Here is an 18179-nt window from a genome sequence, read left to right on the forward strand (position 1 = left end):
TCGGTTTAGAGAGTTTGTGTGGCGAGTTTTAAGTTATGAGGTTTATGAAAAGGTTCTTTGAGCCAAGGTTCAAATTGAGAGAAAATTGTGGGGAATGAAGATTTGAGGCAGAGGTTTTCGTGTGTGATTCGTGGCCTCTCCTCCTTCTATGTTGTTGAATGTCTGTTTATATAGAATAGAAGATTAGGGTTTAGATGAAAATTGGGGGGAAAATTTGATGAGATTTGAACATTGTTGGTCGACTGATTTTGTTGCTTTTTTGTTGCAGGTTAATGTATGGACATATTAGTGAAAATTTTGGCTTCTATCTGCATCAAGGAGCAGCAGGTTTGGACTATTATGGCGCCGCAGCGGCAAGTGGAGCAGAGGCGTGGCATGAACAAAGTGAAGACCTTTTTTTTATTTTATTGATTTTGTGTAAATAATAATAATAACAATAATATTGATACTAATAACAATCCTAAAAACTATACTAAAAAATAATAATTAAGATAAATAAAAGAGATTAGAATAAAAGAATAAAAAGATCAAGAAATACAAAAAATGGACTTAAAGACAAAAATAAGAAAAAATAATTAAATTACTAAAACAAATCTAAGTTAGAAATAAAATATCATAATTTTTTTATTTGAAATGATAATGAATAAAAACTATTAACTATTTTTTATTTATGCAAAATATATGAAGATGCGAGCTATTTTCGTCGACTTTAATAAGTCTATTTTTTTTTTTAGAATAAGCAGTGATGTAATGATCGAACAACGGACGCGTGCAAAATAAAATATGCGATACGTCCGTATGAATGAAATGTATCGGGCAAAAATTGGGGTGCTACACTTACTTACAATGATGGATTTCAAATCTTTTATTTTTCTCATACTACTGTCTGGCGTGGTTCTCATATCTGTAGTTGTGGCTGATGAACCAGATCCTGATCCACCAAGTATGTACCTTGGAATCAACATCATTTTATTTGTTCATCAACTTTGTTTATGATTTTTGTGAATTAAATGTGTGAATGATACTGATAAAAGATTTTAGAAAAAACATTCATATGATAAATTTTTATAACCACTCTCCAAATGAATATATTACGTGTATGATTAAACTCTGTTGTTACAATAACTTAATTAAGTAACTTGTTGATGAAGGTCCAAAGAAAAACGTCAATGAAGACCTTAAGGGATGTTTCAATCGTGAAAAAGGTAAAATAGTTAAAATGTTTTATATCAATGGGATTGATAAATAATGTGAATTTTTGTTAATTAAGTCAATTGTGTAAACCTTTTCAAATTCAGGTGGGAGGAAGATGATTTTGGTTCCACTTCATGATGAAAACTGCAAGGAAAACATAGGCGCAGAATATGGTGATAACATATTTGGTGAAATTGGCGACGGTGGCGTTCAAGGAAGAGATAATATAGATGGTATAGGGAAAGGTGGACGTGTTAATGATGGAATAGATCATGGTGGTGGAAAAAGTGGTAGCGGAGGAGATTATGGAGATGGAACTGGAGTAGGAGATGGAGAAAGTGTTGGAAGCAGAGATTACAGTAATGGAAGAAGTGGAGAAAACGTCAATACAAGTGGCGGAGGTGGTGGAAGCGAAGGAGGAGGCGGAGGATATTAGTGCAATGGTAAATGAGACTTCTATGATTTATGACAAATATAAAAAGAGAATATACGCTCTCTTCAAGTTTCTTTATCCTTAAGTGTATGTCATAATTATAGTATTGTCTCTCTTTATGTATAGTACATGAATTATGAATAATAAAAATTGACATATTGATAACAATAATAATCATCATTAAAATTTTCCATAATTTATTACATGTTTTGATCAGAAAATACTTATTGAAGTATCCAAACTTAGATACAAATGATGCTTAATCAAACTAAAAAGTGTTCAAATAATATATCATTAGTACTATTAGTATCTTAGCATTTCACTCACCTATTTTTTTAAATAGATCAATCAATTCTTAAGAGAGAATAAATTCTAATTAAAAATATTTATTAGATAATATATCCTCTTCAGTCTCCTTTATTATGTAATGTATACAATAATTTTGAAGCATCAAATCATCATGACTCATGAAACTAATGTTCATTGAGATAAACAAAAATGTAAGGTAATGCGGGATGCATAATACACTCACATTTTTTCCATATAAAATGTCTTAATTTATTACCCAATCTTTTGGTTTGTTGTATGGAAAATAGATCTATTTTTCATTATTTTAAAAAAAGCTAAATAAACTCAATAAATAATTTGATATAAAAATTAAATAGTAAAGTATATATACTAAGCAAGGTGAAACTAATATGCCCATAAAATCAATATCTTGAGCATATTGAATTTAGAATTAAGGAAAAATTTGAATTGATATTTTTTTTTCATTTTTTAGTTATAAAAATGATGTTATGCTTTCATTTTGTTTATATTTTTACTAAGAAAAAAAGAGTGCAATAAAAGTAAAACAAGAAAAATAGTACAAGATTAAATAAATCTATGCTCAAGCAGAAAAAGTACATGTTTTGTGTGGCTTTACATTTGACGTGGATTTAGTTTTGGAGACGCTATTATATGCAGCTATTTCTTGGATAGCATATTTTTAAATCTAAAATGCCACTGCAGATGCACGTTAAATATAACCAACACCATAGCAAACATATAATTAGCACGTTTCTATTCAGGAGGTTTTGAGGTATTATATGAGAAATGGAGTATAGCACTCATAGTTTTCAGTATTTTCAGTTTGAATCCTCTTTTAGTAAGTTATACTAATAGTTAGATTAGTGAATGCATACGCAATTAATATACAATAGGTGGAATATATAAAGTATAATTTTATAAATAATAATTTCCTATTGAATGTTCAGCTATTGATTTATTTGGAAAATTTAATTTTCATGTTTGAAAAATTGAATTGGAATACATTGTACAAGAAGAAGATCCTATTTCAAGTTTAAATGATTTTTTTTTAGTTAAAAAATTGATTTTTTTTTAATTTAAATTTTGAAAAACAATGTTTGTTATACAATCTTTAAAATTTGAATTTGAAACTTAAATCTTATAGAAATATAGAGGTGGTCTATAAAAGGGATTCTAATTCACATTTTTATTCATCTAAAGTAGATGCTTAAACTAGAATATGAGTAAAAAAATTTAAAGACTAAAATAGCCATAAAATGTCAAAATTTGACTAAATCTAAATTTATTTGTCCATATGGATCATTTGATTCAAGAAGCATAACACTGATATCTATCTCCATCCATTTAAATCTTCCTTTAATTGATAAGATTTGCAGCTCGAGTATGTTACTCAATCATGATTGAGTTTAAAAAATTATTCATTTTGAATATTAAACATACTTGTATCGTTACATCAAGTAGCGTAAATCTGACACTACTACATGAAATAACATAAGATAAATAAAATGTGCATTCAATAACAACATGTCCAGATACAGCATAAAGTAAATACACACTGAAACTATTACATGCATTTTTACTTTAAAAAAACATAGCCACGGCCCTACACGACTTTGTAATCCCATTTTATTTTTCTTCTAATGCAATTTTTCATTGATTCCTTAAACATTAATTGTTATCATCAAACTTAACTTAGATCCCTTTTTTATGTGTCCTTTTTCATATCTTCTAAAACAAAATTGAATGAAACTTAAATTTAATATGGTGACAAAATATAGTGTTAATGATAAGGCCCCACATATTTATAACATTTAGTATGATGATGCACCATAAATAAGGGTCTTGTAAGAACATTTTCTCCCATCTTTTAAATTTTTTATGTATTGTCGTGTTTTCTATTTACTTACTTACAATGATGGATTTCAAATCTTTTATTTTTCTTATACTACTGTCTGGCGTGGTTCTCATATCTGTAGTTGTGGCTGATGAACCAGATCCTGATCCACCAAGTATGTACCTTGGAATCAACATCATTTTATTTGTTCATCAACTTTGTTTATGATTTTTGTGAATTAAATGTGTGAATGATACTGATAAAAGATTTTAGAAAAAACATTCATATGATAAATTTTTATAACCACTCTCCAAATGAATATATTACGTGTATGATTAAACTCTGTTGTTACAATAACTTAATTAAGTAACTTGTTGATGAAGGTCCAAAGAAAAACGTCAATGAAGACCTTAAGGGATGTTTCAATCGTGAATGTTGTGAAAAACGATGCCAAGAACAAAGTATAATAGGAATTAGGGAAGAGAATAAGAACACAAGAATTGGTTATAACTGCTATTCTTTCACTTTCTCTTAAAACAAGATTACAAGTTTACAAGAATAACAAATAACCTCTCTCACCCAAATTAGGATTTGCAGCTTAGCAATGATGAGAGACTAGTATGCTATTTATAATAAAACCTAACATACTAACTAATGGGCTTTTTCAGCAAGGCCCATTACACAAGCCAACTTAATAAACAAGCTAACTTAACAAATTAGGGTTTAAACACTAAAACCTAATTTAACATGCTAACAACTCTAGCATCTTCGACATCTGCATGCTAGACCCATCTTCGACTACAGCATGCACACTTCGACACCAGCATGTGAACAATACTTCGACTTCATGCTTAACTTTGTCGAACTGTCGAACCAAGAAGCTACCCTTCGACAATACTAGAGTTCGATCCAATATCTCACAAATCTCCACCTTGGACCTAACTCTACAATGTCAAGGAACAAACTAGCTTTCTTCATGCAGCTTTATCAACTGCATACAGTGGAAAAACTTGCAACTCGGCAATGTCTTGGTGATCATATCAGTAGCATTGTCTTCAGTCGAAACCTTCAGCACTTGGACTTCTCCACGCTCGATTACTCCTCTGACGAAATGCAGCCTCACATCAATGTGCTTAGTTCGCTCATGATAGGCTGAATTCTTCGACAGGTGTATTGCACTTTGACTATCACATTTAACAGTGATACCTCGACCTTGAAGTTTCAGCTCCTTTGCAAAACCTTCAAGCCACAATGCTTCTTTCACAGCTTCAGTTAGGGCAATATACTCCGCTTCAGTGGTTGATAGAGCAACAACCTTCTGAAGTGTTGCTTTCCAACTAATTGCAGTGCCAAACATGGTGAAAACATATCCAGAAATAGATTTTCTGGAATCCATACAACCTGCATAATCAGAGTCGACATATCCTTCTATTACTATTTTACTATCTTCACCCAAGGCTCCACCATAAATTAGGACTCTATTCAGAGACCCATTTATGTACCTTAAAATCCACTTCAATGCTTGCCAGTGAGCCTTTCCAGGATTCGCCATGTACCTGCTTACAAGACTTACTGCGTATGCTATGTCGGGTCTAGTACAGACCATAGCATACATCAAAGAACCGACTATATTAGCATATGGGATGCTATTCATATAGGCTCTTTCGACATCAGTACTGGGACACTGATCAATACTCAGCTTGAATTGAGGGTTTGTTGGAGTCACAACTGGCTTCGAATTCGACATACCAAACTTTTCAAGAATCTTCCGTAGATATGCCTCTTGAGATAGGCATAACTTCTAATGAAACTTATGCGTGCCATGAACTTGTCGAATCTCCTATTCCACTGTCGAGGAGATTGTTTCAGCCCATACAAAGATCTTTTTAGCTTGTACACATAATCTTCCTTTCCCTTTTCGACATACCCTTCAGGTTGCCTCATCAGGATCGTTTCATCTAAATCACCATACAAGAACGCAGTCTTCACATCCATTTGTTCCAGTTCAAGGTCGAACTGTGCCACCATGGCAAGCAACATTCGAATGGACCTATGCTTTACAACAGGAGAAAACACATCATTGAAGTCGACACCTTCTTTCTGAGTGAAACCCCTTGCAACTAACCTTGCCTTGTATCTTTTCGACGTCACTCCTTCAATTCCTTCCTTAACTTTGAAAATCCATTTACAGTTGACTAACCTTGCCCCAGCAGGTTTCTTGATCAGTTCCCAAGTATGATTATCATGAAGAGATTTTATCTCATCATCCATGGCCTTCAGCCATTCAGTCTTATTTCGACTCCTCATAACTTCCTTATAGTCTCTAGGTTCTTCGTCTAGAACCTCACTTGCAGAGATTAAGGCATAAGCTATAAGATCTGCATATCCAAGTCTTTGAGGTGGCTTGATGACTCTTCTCGACCTATCTCTCGACAATAGGTAGTCATCGTCAGTTTCCTCAACTTCAGCATCTTCTGCTTCTTCTTCGACTTCATCTGGGATATGCAATTCAGCATCAACATGCTCCACCTCAACAGGAATCTCTACCTGTTCCAGCTCTTCGTCCGATGTTTCTGTACTTCGACCAACATCGTCAGTTTTCTTAAAAGCCATTTCAGCTTCATTGAAAACTACATCTCGACTGGTGATACACCTCCTGTGACCTGGCTCTAGGCACCATAGCCTATAAGCTTTGACTCCTTCAGGGTATCCCATGAACATGCATTTCAGAGCTCTAGGTTCGACCTTGTCTTGCCTAATGTGAGCATAGGCTACGCAGCCAAATACTCTCAGTTTGTCGAGATCTGGTGGATGTCCCGACCAAACTTCTTCAGGTGTCTTCATATCTAACGCTGTCGAAGGACATCTGTTTATCAGATATGTTGCTGTCGAAACAGCCTCAGCCCAGAACACCTTTGTTAACCCCGCACTAGTCAACATGCATCTGACTCTCTCCAAAATAGTTCGATTAAACCTTTCAGCCAAACCATTTTGCTGTGGAGTACCTGCAGTAGTTCTATGCCTTGCAATACCAGAGGCAGCACAAAAACTGTCGAATGCCTCATTGCAAAATTCAAGGCCATTGTCGGTTCTCAACCACTTGACCTTTCTGCCAGTCTGATTTTCAACCAGAGTCTTCCAACTTTTGAAATTCTCAAAAGTTTCATCCTTAGTCTTCTGGATGAATACCCATAATTTTCTGGAATAATCATCTACTATGGATAGAAAATACCTTGCTCCTGAATGTGATGGACACCTTGCAGGCCCCCAAAGATCAGCATGGATGTAATCAAGGGATCCATGTGTTCTTTGTTTGCCTTTGTTGAACTTCACTCTGCAAGATTTTCCAAGTACACAGGGTTCACAAAACTTCAGCTTTTCGATTTTGTCTCCACCAAGCAGATTTTGTTTCCCTAATTCGACCAGACCCCTTTCACTGACATGGCCCAATCTCATGTGCCAGATTTCTGTTTTCGACAAAGGTTTCGTGGATGCAACATTTGTCGAACCACTTACAACTTCAGCCTCAAGGGTATACAAGCCTTGTTTCTTCACGCCTCTCAAGACTTCCTTCGAACCCTTCATGACTCTTAGGATACTTTTCTCTCCTTGGAAAACATATCCTTTCTTGTCGAATTCACCAAGAGAAAGCAGATTTCTCTTCAAATCAGGAACATACCTGACTTCAGTCAACAACCTTATTGACTCATCATGGAGCTTGAATCTCACAGATCCAACACCTGCAATCTTGCAAGCCTTGTTGTTTCCCAGCAATACTGATCCACCATCTTGATCACATAATTCCTCGAACAAGTCTTTGTTTGGAGTCATGTGCCAAGTGCAACCTGAATCCATAATCCACTCCTTCTTAGAGTCACTGCTTGAAACCACAAGAACATCAGATGATTCGAAATCATCTTGAACAATGGCAGCGTTGCCATTATCCTTACCTCCATGATATTTCAAGCGTTCAGGGCACACCTTTCTTGTGTGACCCTCCTTCTTACAATGGTAGCATCGAATGCCAGATGCTTCGCCACTGTAAGTCTTCGACTGGCTTTTGCCTTTCTTCTTGTCGAACTTACCATCCTTTCGTAAGAGTTTTCCTTTAACGGCCAAACCTTCGCCAACAGTCGAAGGTTTATGCTCCTTTCGTTCATTCAAGTCCTTAGAGTACAAGGCTGATTGAACTTCTTCAAACGTCAGGGACTCCCTTCCATACAAGAGAGTTTCTTTGAAGTGAGCATGTGATCGAGGCAAAGCGCACAATAGTAACAGCGCTTGATCTTCATCATCAATCTTCACATCAATATTTTCAAGATCAAGAATCAGCTTGTTGAACATATCCAACTGCTCAGCCAACACTTTGTCTTCAATCATCTTGAATGAATACAAAGCTTGCTTCAGGTAGAGTCGATTTACCAGCGATTTGGTCATGTACAAACTTTCAAGTTTCACCCATAACCCTGATGCCGTCGTCTCCTTTGATACCTGCCTGAGAACCTTATCACCAAGGCTCAACAAAATTGCGCTGTGTGCCTTCTCAATCATAGTCGTCTTCTCCGCTGCCGTTAATGCAGCATTCATGGCTGCCTCTCCCTTCAACGCTTCCAAACACCCCTGCTGAACCAGTAGGGCTTTCATCTTCAAGCGCCACAGACCGAAATCATTCACTCCGGTGAACTTTTCAATCTCATACTTTGTTGACGGCATCTTCTCCACGCTCACCGCACCAATTTGTTGTGAAAAACGATGCCAAGAACAAAGTATAATAGGAATTAGGGAAGAGAATAAGAACACAAGAATTGGTTATAACAGCTATTCTTTCACTTTCTCTTAAAACAAGATTACAAGTTTACAAGAATAACAAATAACCTCTCTCACCCAAATTAGGATTTGCAGCTTAGCAATGATGAGAGACTAGTATGCTATTTATAATAAAACCTAACATACTAACTAATGGGCTTTTTCAGCAAGGCCCATTACACAAGCCAACTTAATAAACAAGCTAACTTAACAAATTAGGGTTTAAACACTAAAACCCAATTTAACATGCTAACAACTCTAGCATCTTCGACATCTGCATGCTAGACCCATCTTCGACTACAGCATGCACACTTCGACACCAGCATGTGAACAATACTTCGACTTCATGCTTAACCCTGTCGAACTGTCGAACCAAGAAGCTACCCTTCGACAATACTAGAGTTCGATCCAATATCTCAAAGTGAAAAAGGTAAAAAAGTTAAAATGTTTTATATCAATGGGATTGATAAATAATGTGAATTTTTGTTTATTAAGTCAATTGTGTAAACCTTTTCAAATTCAGGTGGGAGGAAGATGATTTTGGTTCCACTTCATGATGAAAACTGCAAGGAAAACATAGGCGCAGAATATGGTGATAACATATTTGGTGAAATTGGCGACGGTGGCGTTCAAGGAAGAGATAATATAGATGGTATAGGGAAAGGTGGACGTGTTAATGATGGAATAGATCATGGTGGTGGAAAAAGTGGTAGCGGAGGAGATTATGGAGATGGAACTGGAGTAGGAGATGGAGAAAGTGTTGGAAGCAGAGATTACAGTAATGGAAGAAGTGGAGAAAACGTCAATACAAGTGGCGGAGGTGGTGGAAGCGAAGGAGGAGGCGGAGGATATTAGTGCAATGGTAAATGAGACTTCTATGATTTATGACAAATATAAAAAGAGAATATACGCTCTCTTCAAGTTTCTTTATCCTTAAGTGTATGTCATAATTATAGTATTGTCTCTCTTTATGTATAGTACATGAATTATGAATAATAAAAATTGACATATTGATAACAATAATAATCATCATTAAAATTTTCCATAATTTATTACATGTTTTGATCAGAAAATACTTATTGAAGTATCCAAACTTAGATACAAATGATGCTTAATCAAACTAAAAAGTGTTCAAATAATATATCATTAGTACTATTAGTATCTTAGCATTTCACTCACCTATTTTTTTAAATAGATCAATCAATTCTTAAGAGAGAATAAATTCTTATTAAAAATATTTATTAGATAATATATCCTCTTCAGTCTCCTTTATTATGTAATGTATACAATAATTTTGAAGCATCAAATCATCATGACTCATGAAACTAATGTTCATTGAGATAAACAAAAATGTAAGGTAATGCGGGATGCATAATACACTCACATTTTTTCCATATAAAATGTCTTAATTTATTACCCAATCTTTTGGTTTGTTGTATGGAAAATAGATCTATTTTTCATTATTTTAAAAAAAGCTAAATAAACTCAATAAATAATTTGATATAAAAATTAAATAGTAAAGTATATATACTAAGCAAGGTGAAACTAATATGCCCATAAAATCAATATCTTGAGCATATTGAATTTAGAATTAAGGAAAAATTTGAATTGATATTTTTTTTTTCATTTTTTAGTTATAAAAATGATGTTATGCTTTCATTTTGTTTATATTTTTACTAAGAAAAAAAGAGTGCAATAAAAGTAAAACAAGAAAAATAGTACAAGATTAAATAAATCTATGCTCAAGCAGAAAAAGTACATGTTTTGTGTGGCTTTACATTTGACGTGGATTTAGTTTTGGAGACGCTATTATATGCAGCTATTTCTTGGATAGCATATTTTTAAATCTAAAATGCCACTGCAGATGCACGTTAAATATAACCAACACCATAGCAAACATATAATTAGCACGTTTCTATTCAGAGGTTTTGAGGTATTATATGAGAAATGGAGTATAGCACTCATAGTTTTCAGTATTTTCAGTTTGAATCCTCTTTTAGTAAGTTATACTAATAGTTAGATTAGTGAATGCATACGCAATTAATATACAATAGGTGGAATATATAAAGTATAATTTTATAAATAATAATTTCCTATTGAATGTTCAGCTATTGATTTATTTGGAAAATTTAATTTTCATGTTTGAAAAATTGAATTGGAATACATTGTACAAGAAGAAGATCCTATTTCAAGTTTAAATGATTTTTTTTTAGTTAAAAAATTGATTTTTTTTTAATTTAAATTTTGAAAAACAATGTTTGTTATACAATCTTTAAAATTTGAATTTGAAACTTAAATCTTATAGAAATATAGAGGTGGTCTATAAAAGGGATTCTAATTCACATTTTTATTCATCTAAAGTAGATGCTTAAACTAGAATATGAGTAAAAAAATTTAAAGACTAAAATAGCCATAAAATGTCAAAATTTGACTAAATCTAAATTTATTTGTCCATATGGATCATTTGATTCAAGAAGCATAACACTGATATCTATCTTCATCCATTTAAATCTTCCTTTAATTGATAAGATTTGCAGCTCGAGTATGTTACTCAATCATGATTGAGTTTAAAAAATTATTCATTTTGAATATTAAACATACTTGTATCGTTACATCAAGTAGCGTAAATCTGACACTACTACATGAAATAACATAAGATAAATAAAATGTGCATTCAATAACAACATGTCCAGATACAGCATAAAGTAAATACAAACTGAAACTATTACATGCATTTTTACTTTAAAAAAACATAGCCACGGCCCTACACGACTTTGTAATCCCATTTTATTTTTCTTCTAATGCAAGTTACAGTTTTCATTGATTCCTTAAACATTAATTGTTATCATCAAACTTAACTTAGATCCCCTTTTTATGTGTCCTTTTTCATATCTTCTAAAACAAAATTGAATGAAACTTAAATTTAATATGGTGACAAAATATAGTTTTAATGATAGGGCCCCACATATTTATAACATTTAGTATGATGATGCACCATAAATAAGGATCTTGTAAGAACATTTTCTCCCATCTTTTAATTTTTTTATGTATTGTCGTGTTTTCTATTTACTTACTTACAATGATGGATTTCAAATCTTTTATTTTTCTCATACTACTGTCTGGCGTGGTTCTCATATCTGTAGTTGTGGCTGATGAACCAGATCCTGATCCACCAAGTATGTACCTTGGAATCAACATCGTTTTATTTGTTCATCAACTTTGTTTATGATTTTTGTGAATTAAATGTGTGAATGATACTGATAAAAGATTTTAGAAAAAACATTCATATGATAAATTTTTATAACCACTCTCCAAATGAATATATTACGTGTATGATTAAACTCTGTTGTTACAATAACTTAATTAAGTAACTTGTTGATGAAGGTCCAAAGAAAAACGTCAATGAAGACCTTAAGGGATGTTTCAATCGTGAAAAAGGTAAAATAGTTAAAATGTTTTATATCAATGGGATTGATAAATAATGTGAATTTTTGTTAATTAAGTCAATTGTGTAAACCTTTTCAAATTCAGGTGGGAGGAAGATGATTTTGGTTCCACTTCATGATGAAAACTGCAAGGAAAACATAGGCGCAGAATATGGTGATAACATATTTGGTGAAATTGGCGACGGTGGCGTTCAAGGAAGAGATAATATAGATGGTATAGGGAAAGGTGGACGTGTTAATGATGGAATAGATCATGGTGGTGGAAAAAGTGGTAGCGGAGGAGATTATGGAGATGGAACTGGAGTAGGAGATGGAGAAAGTGTTGGAAGCAGAGATTACAGTAATGGAAGAAGTGGAGAAAACGTCAATACAAGTGGCGGAGGTGGTGGAAGCGAAGGAGGAGGCGGAGGATATTAGTGCAATGGTAAATGAGACTTCTATGATTTATGACAAATATAAAAAGAGAATATATGCTCTCTTCAAGTTTCTTTATCCTTAAATGTATGTCATAATTATAGTATTGTCTCTCTTTATGTATAGTACATGAATTATGAATAATAAAAATTGACATATTGATAACAATAATAATCATCATTAAAATTTTCCATAATTTATTACATGTTTTGATCAGAAATAATTATTGAAGTATCCAAACTTAGATACAAAAGATGCTTAATCAAACTAAAAAGTGTTCAAATAATATATCATTAGTACTATTAGTAGCGCTTTTAAGCGCTATTAAAAACAAAAAAAACGCTATTAAATAGCTTTTTTGTAGTAGTGATATAAAGTATAATTTTATAAATAATAATTTCCTATTGAATGTTCAGCTATTGATTTATTTGGAAAATTTAATTTTCATGTTTGAAAAATTGTATTGGAATAGATTGTACAAGAAGAAGATCCTATTTCAAGTTTAAATGATTTTTTTTTTAGTTAAAAAATTGATTTTTGTCATTTAAATTTTGAAAAACAATGTTTGTTATACAATCTTCAAAATTTGAATTTGAAACTTGAATCTTATAGAAATATAGAGGTGGTCTATAAAAGGGATTCTAATTCACATTATTATTCATCTAAAGTAGTTGCTTAAACTAGAATATGAATAAAAAAATTTAAAGACTAAAATAGCCATAAAATATCAAAATTTGACTAAATCTAAATTTATTTGTCCATATGGATCATTTGATTCAAGAAGCATAACACTGATATCTATCTTCATCCATTTAATTCATCCTTTAGTTGATAAGATTTGCAGCTCGAGTATGTTACTCAATCATGATTGAGTTTAAAAAATTATTCATTTTGAATATTAAGCATACTTGTATCGTTACATCAAGTAGCGTAAATCTGACACTACTACATGAAATAACATAAGATAAATAAAATGTGCATTCAATAACAACATGTCCAGATACAGCATAAAGTAAATACACACTGAAACTATTACATGCATTTTTACTTTAAAAAAACATAGCCACGGCCCTACACGACTTTGTAATCCCATTTTATTTTTCTTCTAATGCAATTTTTCATTGATTCCTTAAACATTAATTGTTATCATCAAACTTAACTTAGATCCCTTTTTTATGTGTCCTTTTTCATATCTTCTAAAACAAAATTGAATGAAACTTAAATTTAATATGGTGACAAAATATAGTGTTAATGATAGGGCCCCACATATTTATAACATTTAGTATGATGATGCACCATAAATAAGGGTCTTGTAAGAACATTTTCTCCCATCTTTTAAATTTTTTATGTATTGTCGTGTTTTCTATTTACTTACTTACAATGATGGATTTCAAATCTTTTATTTTTCTCATACTATTGTCTGGCGTGGTTCTCATATCTGTAGTTGTGGCTGATGAACCAGATCCTGATCCACCAAGTATGTACCTTGGAATCAACATCATTTTATTTGTTCATCAACTTTGTTTATGATTTTTGTGAATTAAATGTGTAAATGATACTGATAAAAGATTTTAGAAAAAACATTCATATGATAAATTTTTATAACCACTCTCCAAATGAATATATTACGTGTATGATTAAACTCTGTTGTTACAATAACTTAATTAAGTAACTTGTTGATGAAGGTCCAAAGAAAAACGTCAATGAAGACCTTAAGGGATGTTTCAATCGTTAAAAAGGTAAAAAAGTTAAAATGTTTTATATCAATGGGATTGATAAATAATGTGAATTTTTGTTAATTAAGTCAATTGTGTAAACCTTTTCAAATTCAGGTGGGAGGAAGATGATTTTGGTTCCACTTCATGATGAAAACTGCAAGGAAAACATAGGCGCAGAATATGGTGATAACATATTTGGTGAAATTGGCGACGGTGGCGTTCAAGGAAGAGATAATATAGATGGTATAGGGAAAGGTGGACGTGTTAATGATGGAATAGATCATGGTGGTGGAAAAAGTGGTAGCGGAGGAGATTATGGAGATGGAACTGGAGTAGGAGATGGAGAAAGTGTTGGAAGCAGAGATTACAGTAATGGAAGAAGTGGAGAAAACGTCAATACAAGTGGCGGAGGTGGTGGAAGCGAAGGAGGAGGCGGAGGATATTAGTGCAATGGTAAATGAGACTTCTATGATTTATGAAAAATATAAAAAGAGAATATATGCTCTCTTCAAGTTTCTTTATCCTTAAGTGTATGTCATAATTATAGTATTGTCTCTCTTTATGTATAGTACATGAATTATGAATAATAAAAATTGACATATTGATAACAATAATAATCATCATTAAAATTTTCCATAATTTATTACATGTTTTGATCAGAAAATACTTATTGAAGTATCCAAACTTAGATACAAATGATGCTTAATCACACTAAAAAGTGTTCAAATAATATATCATTAGTACTATTAGTATCTTAGCATTTCACTCACCTATTTTTTTAAATAGATCAATCAATTCTTAAGAGAGAATAAATTCTTATTAAAAATATTTATTAGATAATATATCCTCTTCAGTCTCCTTTATTATGTAATGTATACAATAATTTGAAGCATCAAATCATCATGACTCATGAAACTAATGTTCATTGAGATAAACAAAAATGTAAGGTAATGCGGGATGCATAATACACTCACATTTTTTCCATATAAAATGTCGTAATTTATTACCCAATCTTTTGGTTTGTTGTATGGAAAATAGATCTATTTTTCATTATTTTAAAAAAAGCTAAATAAACTCAATAAATAATTTGATATAAAAATTAAATAGTAAAGTATATATACTAAGCAAGGTGAAACTAATATGCCCATAAAATCAATATCTTGAGCATATTGAATTTAGAATTAAGGAAAAATTTGAATTGATATTTTTTTTTTTTCATTTTTTAGTTATAAAAATGATGTTATGCTTTCATTTTGTTTATATTTTTACTAAGAAAAAAAGAGTGCAATAAAAGTAAAACAAGAAAAATAGTACAAGATTAAATAAATCTATGCTCAAGCAGAAAAAGTACATGTTTTGTGTGGCTTTACATTTGACGTGGATTTAGTTTTGGAGACGCTATTATATGCAGCTATTTCTTGGATAGCATATTTTTAAATCTAAAATGCCACTGCAGATGCACGTTAAATATAACCAACACCATAGCAAACATATAATTAGCACGTTTCTATTCAGGAGGTTTTGAGGTATTATATGAGAAATGGAGTATAGCACTCATAGTTTTCAGTATTTTCAGTTTGAATCCTCTTTTAGTAAGTTATACTAATAGTTAGATTAGTGAATGCATACGCAATTAATATACAATAGGTGGAATATATAAAGTATAATTTTATAAATAATAATTTCCTATTGAATGTTCAGCTATTGATTTATTTGGAAAATTTAATTTTCATGTTTGAAAAATTGAATTGGAATACATTGTACAAGAAGAAGATCCTATTTCAAGTTTAAATGATTTTTTTTTAGTTAAAAAATTGATTTTTTTTTAATTTAAATTTTGAAAAACAATGTTTGTTATACAATCTTTAAAATTTGAATTTGAAACTTAAATCTTATAGAAATATAGAGGTGGTCTATAAAAGGGATTCTAATTCACATTTTTATTCATCTAAAGTAGATGCTTAAACTAGAATATGAGTAAAAAAATTTAAAGACTAAAATAGCCATAAAATGTCAAAATTTGACTAAATCTAAATTTATTTGTCCATATGGATCATTTGATTCAAGAAGCATAACACTGATATCTATCTTCATCCATTTAAATCTTCCTTTAATTGATAAGATTTGCAGCTCGAGTATGTTACTCAATCATGATTGAGTTTAAAAAATTATTCATTTTGAATATTAAACATACTTGTATCGTTACATCAAGTAGCGTAAATCTGACACTACTACATGAAATAACATAAGATAAATAAAATGTGCATTCAATAACAACATGTCCAGATACAGCATAAAGTAAATACAAACTGAAACTATTACATGCATTTTTACTTTAAAAAAACATAGCCACGGCCCTACACGACTTTGTAATCCCATTTTATTTTTCTTCTAATGCAAGTTACAGTTTTCATTGATTCCTTAAACATTAATTGTTATCATCAAACTTAACTTAGATCCCCTTTTTATGTGTCCTTTTTCATATCTTCTAAAACAAAATTGAATGAAACTTAAATTTAATATGGTGACAAAATATAGTTTTAATGATAGGGCCCCACATATTTATAACATTTAGTATGATGATGCACCATAAATAAGGATCTTGTAAGAACATTTTCTCCCATCTTTTAATTTTTTTATGTATTGTCGTGTTTTCTATTTACTTACTTACAATGATGGATTTCAAATCTTTTATTTTTCTCATACTACTGTCTGGCGTGGTTCTCATATCTGTAGTTGTGGCTGATGAACCAGATCCTGATCCACCAAGTATGTACCTTGGAATCAACATCGTTTTATTTGTTCATCAACTTTGTTTATGATTTTTGTGAATTAAATGTGTGAATGATACTGATAAATGATTTTAGAAAAAACATTCATATGATAAATTTTTATAACCACTCTCCATATGAATATATTACGTGTATGATTAAACTCTGTTGTTACAATAACATAATTATGTAACTTCTTGATGAAGGTCCAAAGAAAAACGTCAATGAAGACCTTGAGGGATGTTTCAATCGTGAAAAAGGTAAAAAAAAATTAAAATGTTTTATATCAATGGGATTGATAAATAATGTGAATTTTTGTTAATTAAGTCAATTGTGTAAACCTTTTCAAATTCAGGGGGAAGGAAGATGATTTTGGTTCCACTTCATGATGAAAACTGCAAGGAAAACATAGGCTCAGAATATGGTGATAGCATATTTGGTGAAATTGGCGATGGTGGCGTTCAAGGAAGACATAATATAGGTGGTATAGGGAAAGGTGGAATTGTTAATGATGGAATAGATCATGGTGGTGGAAAAAGTGGTAGCGGAGGAGATTATGGAGATGGAACTGGAGTAGGAGATGGAGAAAGTGTTGGAAGCAGAGATTACAGTCATGGAAGAAGTGGAGAAAACGTCAATATAAGTGGCGGAGGTGGTGGAAGCGAAGGAGGAGGCGGAGGATATTAGTGCAATGGTAAATGAGACTTCTATGATTTATGACAAATATAAAAAGAGAATATATGCTCTCTTCAAGTTTCTTTATCCTTAAATGTATGTCATAATTATAGTATTGTCTCTCTTTATGTATAGTACATGAATTATGAATAATAAAAATTGACATATTGATAACAATAATAATCATCATTAAAATTTTCCATAATTTATTACATGTTTTGATCAGAAATAATTATTGAAGTATCCAAACTTAGATACAAAAGATGCTTAATCAAACTAAAAAGTGTTCAAATAATATATCATTAGTACTATTAGTAGCGCTTTTAAGCGCTATTAAAAACAAAAAAAACGCTATTAAATAGCTTTTTTGTAGTAGTGATATAAAGTATAATTTTATAAATAATAATTTCCTATTGAATGTTCAGCTATTGATTTATTTGGAAAATTTAATTTTCATGTTTGAAAAATTGTATTGGAATAGATTGTACAAGAAGAAGATCCTATTTCAAGTTTAAATGATTTTTTTTTTAGTTAAAAAATTGATTTTTGTCATTTAAATTTTGAAAAACAATGTTTGTT

General features: G+C 31.5%; 5 protein-coding genes across 5 annotated transcripts; all 5 read left to right on the forward strand.

Annotated features, from left to right (window-relative positions):
• The first annotated feature begins 624 nt into the window (after positions 1–624).
• On the forward strand, positions 625–1776 carry LOC131657197 (putative glycine-rich cell wall structural protein 1). The gene is made up of 3 exons (XM_058926668.1): positions 625–943; positions 1152–1205; positions 1299–1776. The coding sequence occupies exons 1-3, from the start codon at positions 784–786 to the stop codon at positions 1628–1630; spliced, it is 546 nt and encodes a 181-aa protein (XP_058782651.1). The 5' UTR covers positions 625–783; the 3' UTR covers positions 1631–1776.
• A 2075-nt stretch (positions 1777–3851) lies between these two features.
• Positions 3852–9431, forward strand: LOC131659790 (uncharacterized). Its single transcript, XM_058928927.1, has 2 exons — positions 3852–3945; positions 9100–9431. Exons 1-2 carry the CDS (start codon positions 3852–3854, stop codon positions 9429–9431), a joined length of 426 nt encoding a protein of 141 aa, XP_058784910.1.
• Positions 9432–11593: 2162 nt separating this feature from the next.
• Positions 11594–12585, forward strand: LOC131657198 (putative glycine-rich cell wall structural protein 1). Its single transcript, XM_058926669.1, has 3 exons — positions 11594–11752; positions 11961–12014; positions 12108–12585. Exons 1-3 carry the CDS (start codon positions 11656–11658, stop codon positions 12437–12439), a joined length of 483 nt encoding a protein of 160 aa, XP_058782652.1. The 5' UTR covers positions 11594–11655; the 3' UTR covers positions 12440–12585.
• Positions 12586–13819: 1234 nt separating this feature from the next.
• On the forward strand, positions 13820–14600 carry LOC131659791 (uncharacterized). Its single transcript, XM_058928928.1, has 2 exons — positions 13820–13913; positions 14269–14600. Exons 1-2 carry the CDS (start codon positions 13820–13822, stop codon positions 14598–14600), a joined length of 426 nt encoding a protein of 141 aa, XP_058784911.1.
• Positions 14601–16829: 2229 nt separating this feature from the next.
• On the forward strand, positions 16830–17758 carry LOC131659792 (glycine-rich cell wall structural protein 2-like). Its single transcript, XM_058928929.1, has 3 exons — positions 16830–16923; positions 17132–17185; positions 17281–17758. Exons 1-3 carry the CDS (start codon positions 16830–16832, stop codon positions 17610–17612), a joined length of 480 nt encoding a protein of 159 aa, XP_058784912.1. The 3' UTR covers positions 17613–17758.
• The last annotated feature ends 421 nt before the right edge of the window (positions 17759–18179 follow it).

The sequence above is a fragment of the Vicia villosa genome, linkage group LG3, assembly GCF_029867415.1.
Source record: "Vicia villosa cultivar HV-30 ecotype Madison, WI linkage group LG3, Vvil1.0, whole genome shotgun sequence".
In the NCBI taxonomy this organism is placed as follows: domain Eukaryota; kingdom Viridiplantae; phylum Streptophyta; class Magnoliopsida; order Fabales; family Fabaceae; genus Vicia; species Vicia villosa.

Coding starts and splice junctions, on each gene's coding strand:
- LOC131657197 (XM_058926668.1), top strand. CDS start 784: ATGCGATACGTCCGTATGAATGAAATGTATCGGGCAAAAATTGGGGTG. Junction 944..1,151: donor ACCAGATCCTGATCCACCAA/GTATGTACCTTG, acceptor TTGTTGATGAAG/GTCCAAAGAAAAACGTCAAT. Junction 1,206..1,298: donor ATGTTTCAATCGTGAAAAAG/GTAAAATAGTTA, acceptor TTTCAAATTCAG/GTGGGAGGAAGATGATTTTG.
- LOC131659791 (XM_058928928.1), top strand. CDS start 13,820: ATGGATTTCAAATCTTTTATTTTTCTCATACTATTGTCTGGCGTGGTT. Junction 13,914..14,268: donor ACCAGATCCTGATCCACCAA/GTATGTACCTTG, acceptor TTTCAAATTCAG/GTGGGAGGAAGATGATTTTG.
- LOC131657198 (XM_058926669.1), top strand. CDS start 11,656: ATGATGGATTTCAAATCTTTTATTTTTCTCATACTACTGTCTGGCGTG. Junction 11,753..11,960: donor ACCAGATCCTGATCCACCAA/GTATGTACCTTG, acceptor TTGTTGATGAAG/GTCCAAAGAAAAACGTCAAT. Junction 12,015..12,107: donor ATGTTTCAATCGTGAAAAAG/GTAAAATAGTTA, acceptor TTTCAAATTCAG/GTGGGAGGAAGATGATTTTG.
- LOC131659790 (XM_058928927.1), top strand. CDS start 3,852: ATGGATTTCAAATCTTTTATTTTTCTTATACTACTGTCTGGCGTGGTT. Junction 3,946..9,099: donor ACCAGATCCTGATCCACCAA/GTATGTACCTTG, acceptor TTTCAAATTCAG/GTGGGAGGAAGATGATTTTG.
- LOC131659792 (XM_058928929.1), top strand. CDS start 16,830: ATGGATTTCAAATCTTTTATTTTTCTCATACTACTGTCTGGCGTGGTT. Junction 16,924..17,131: donor ACCAGATCCTGATCCACCAA/GTATGTACCTTG, acceptor TTCTTGATGAAG/GTCCAAAGAAAAACGTCAAT. Junction 17,186..17,280: donor ATGTTTCAATCGTGAAAAAG/GTAAAAAAAAAT, acceptor TTTCAAATTCAG/GGGGAAGGAAGATGATTTTG.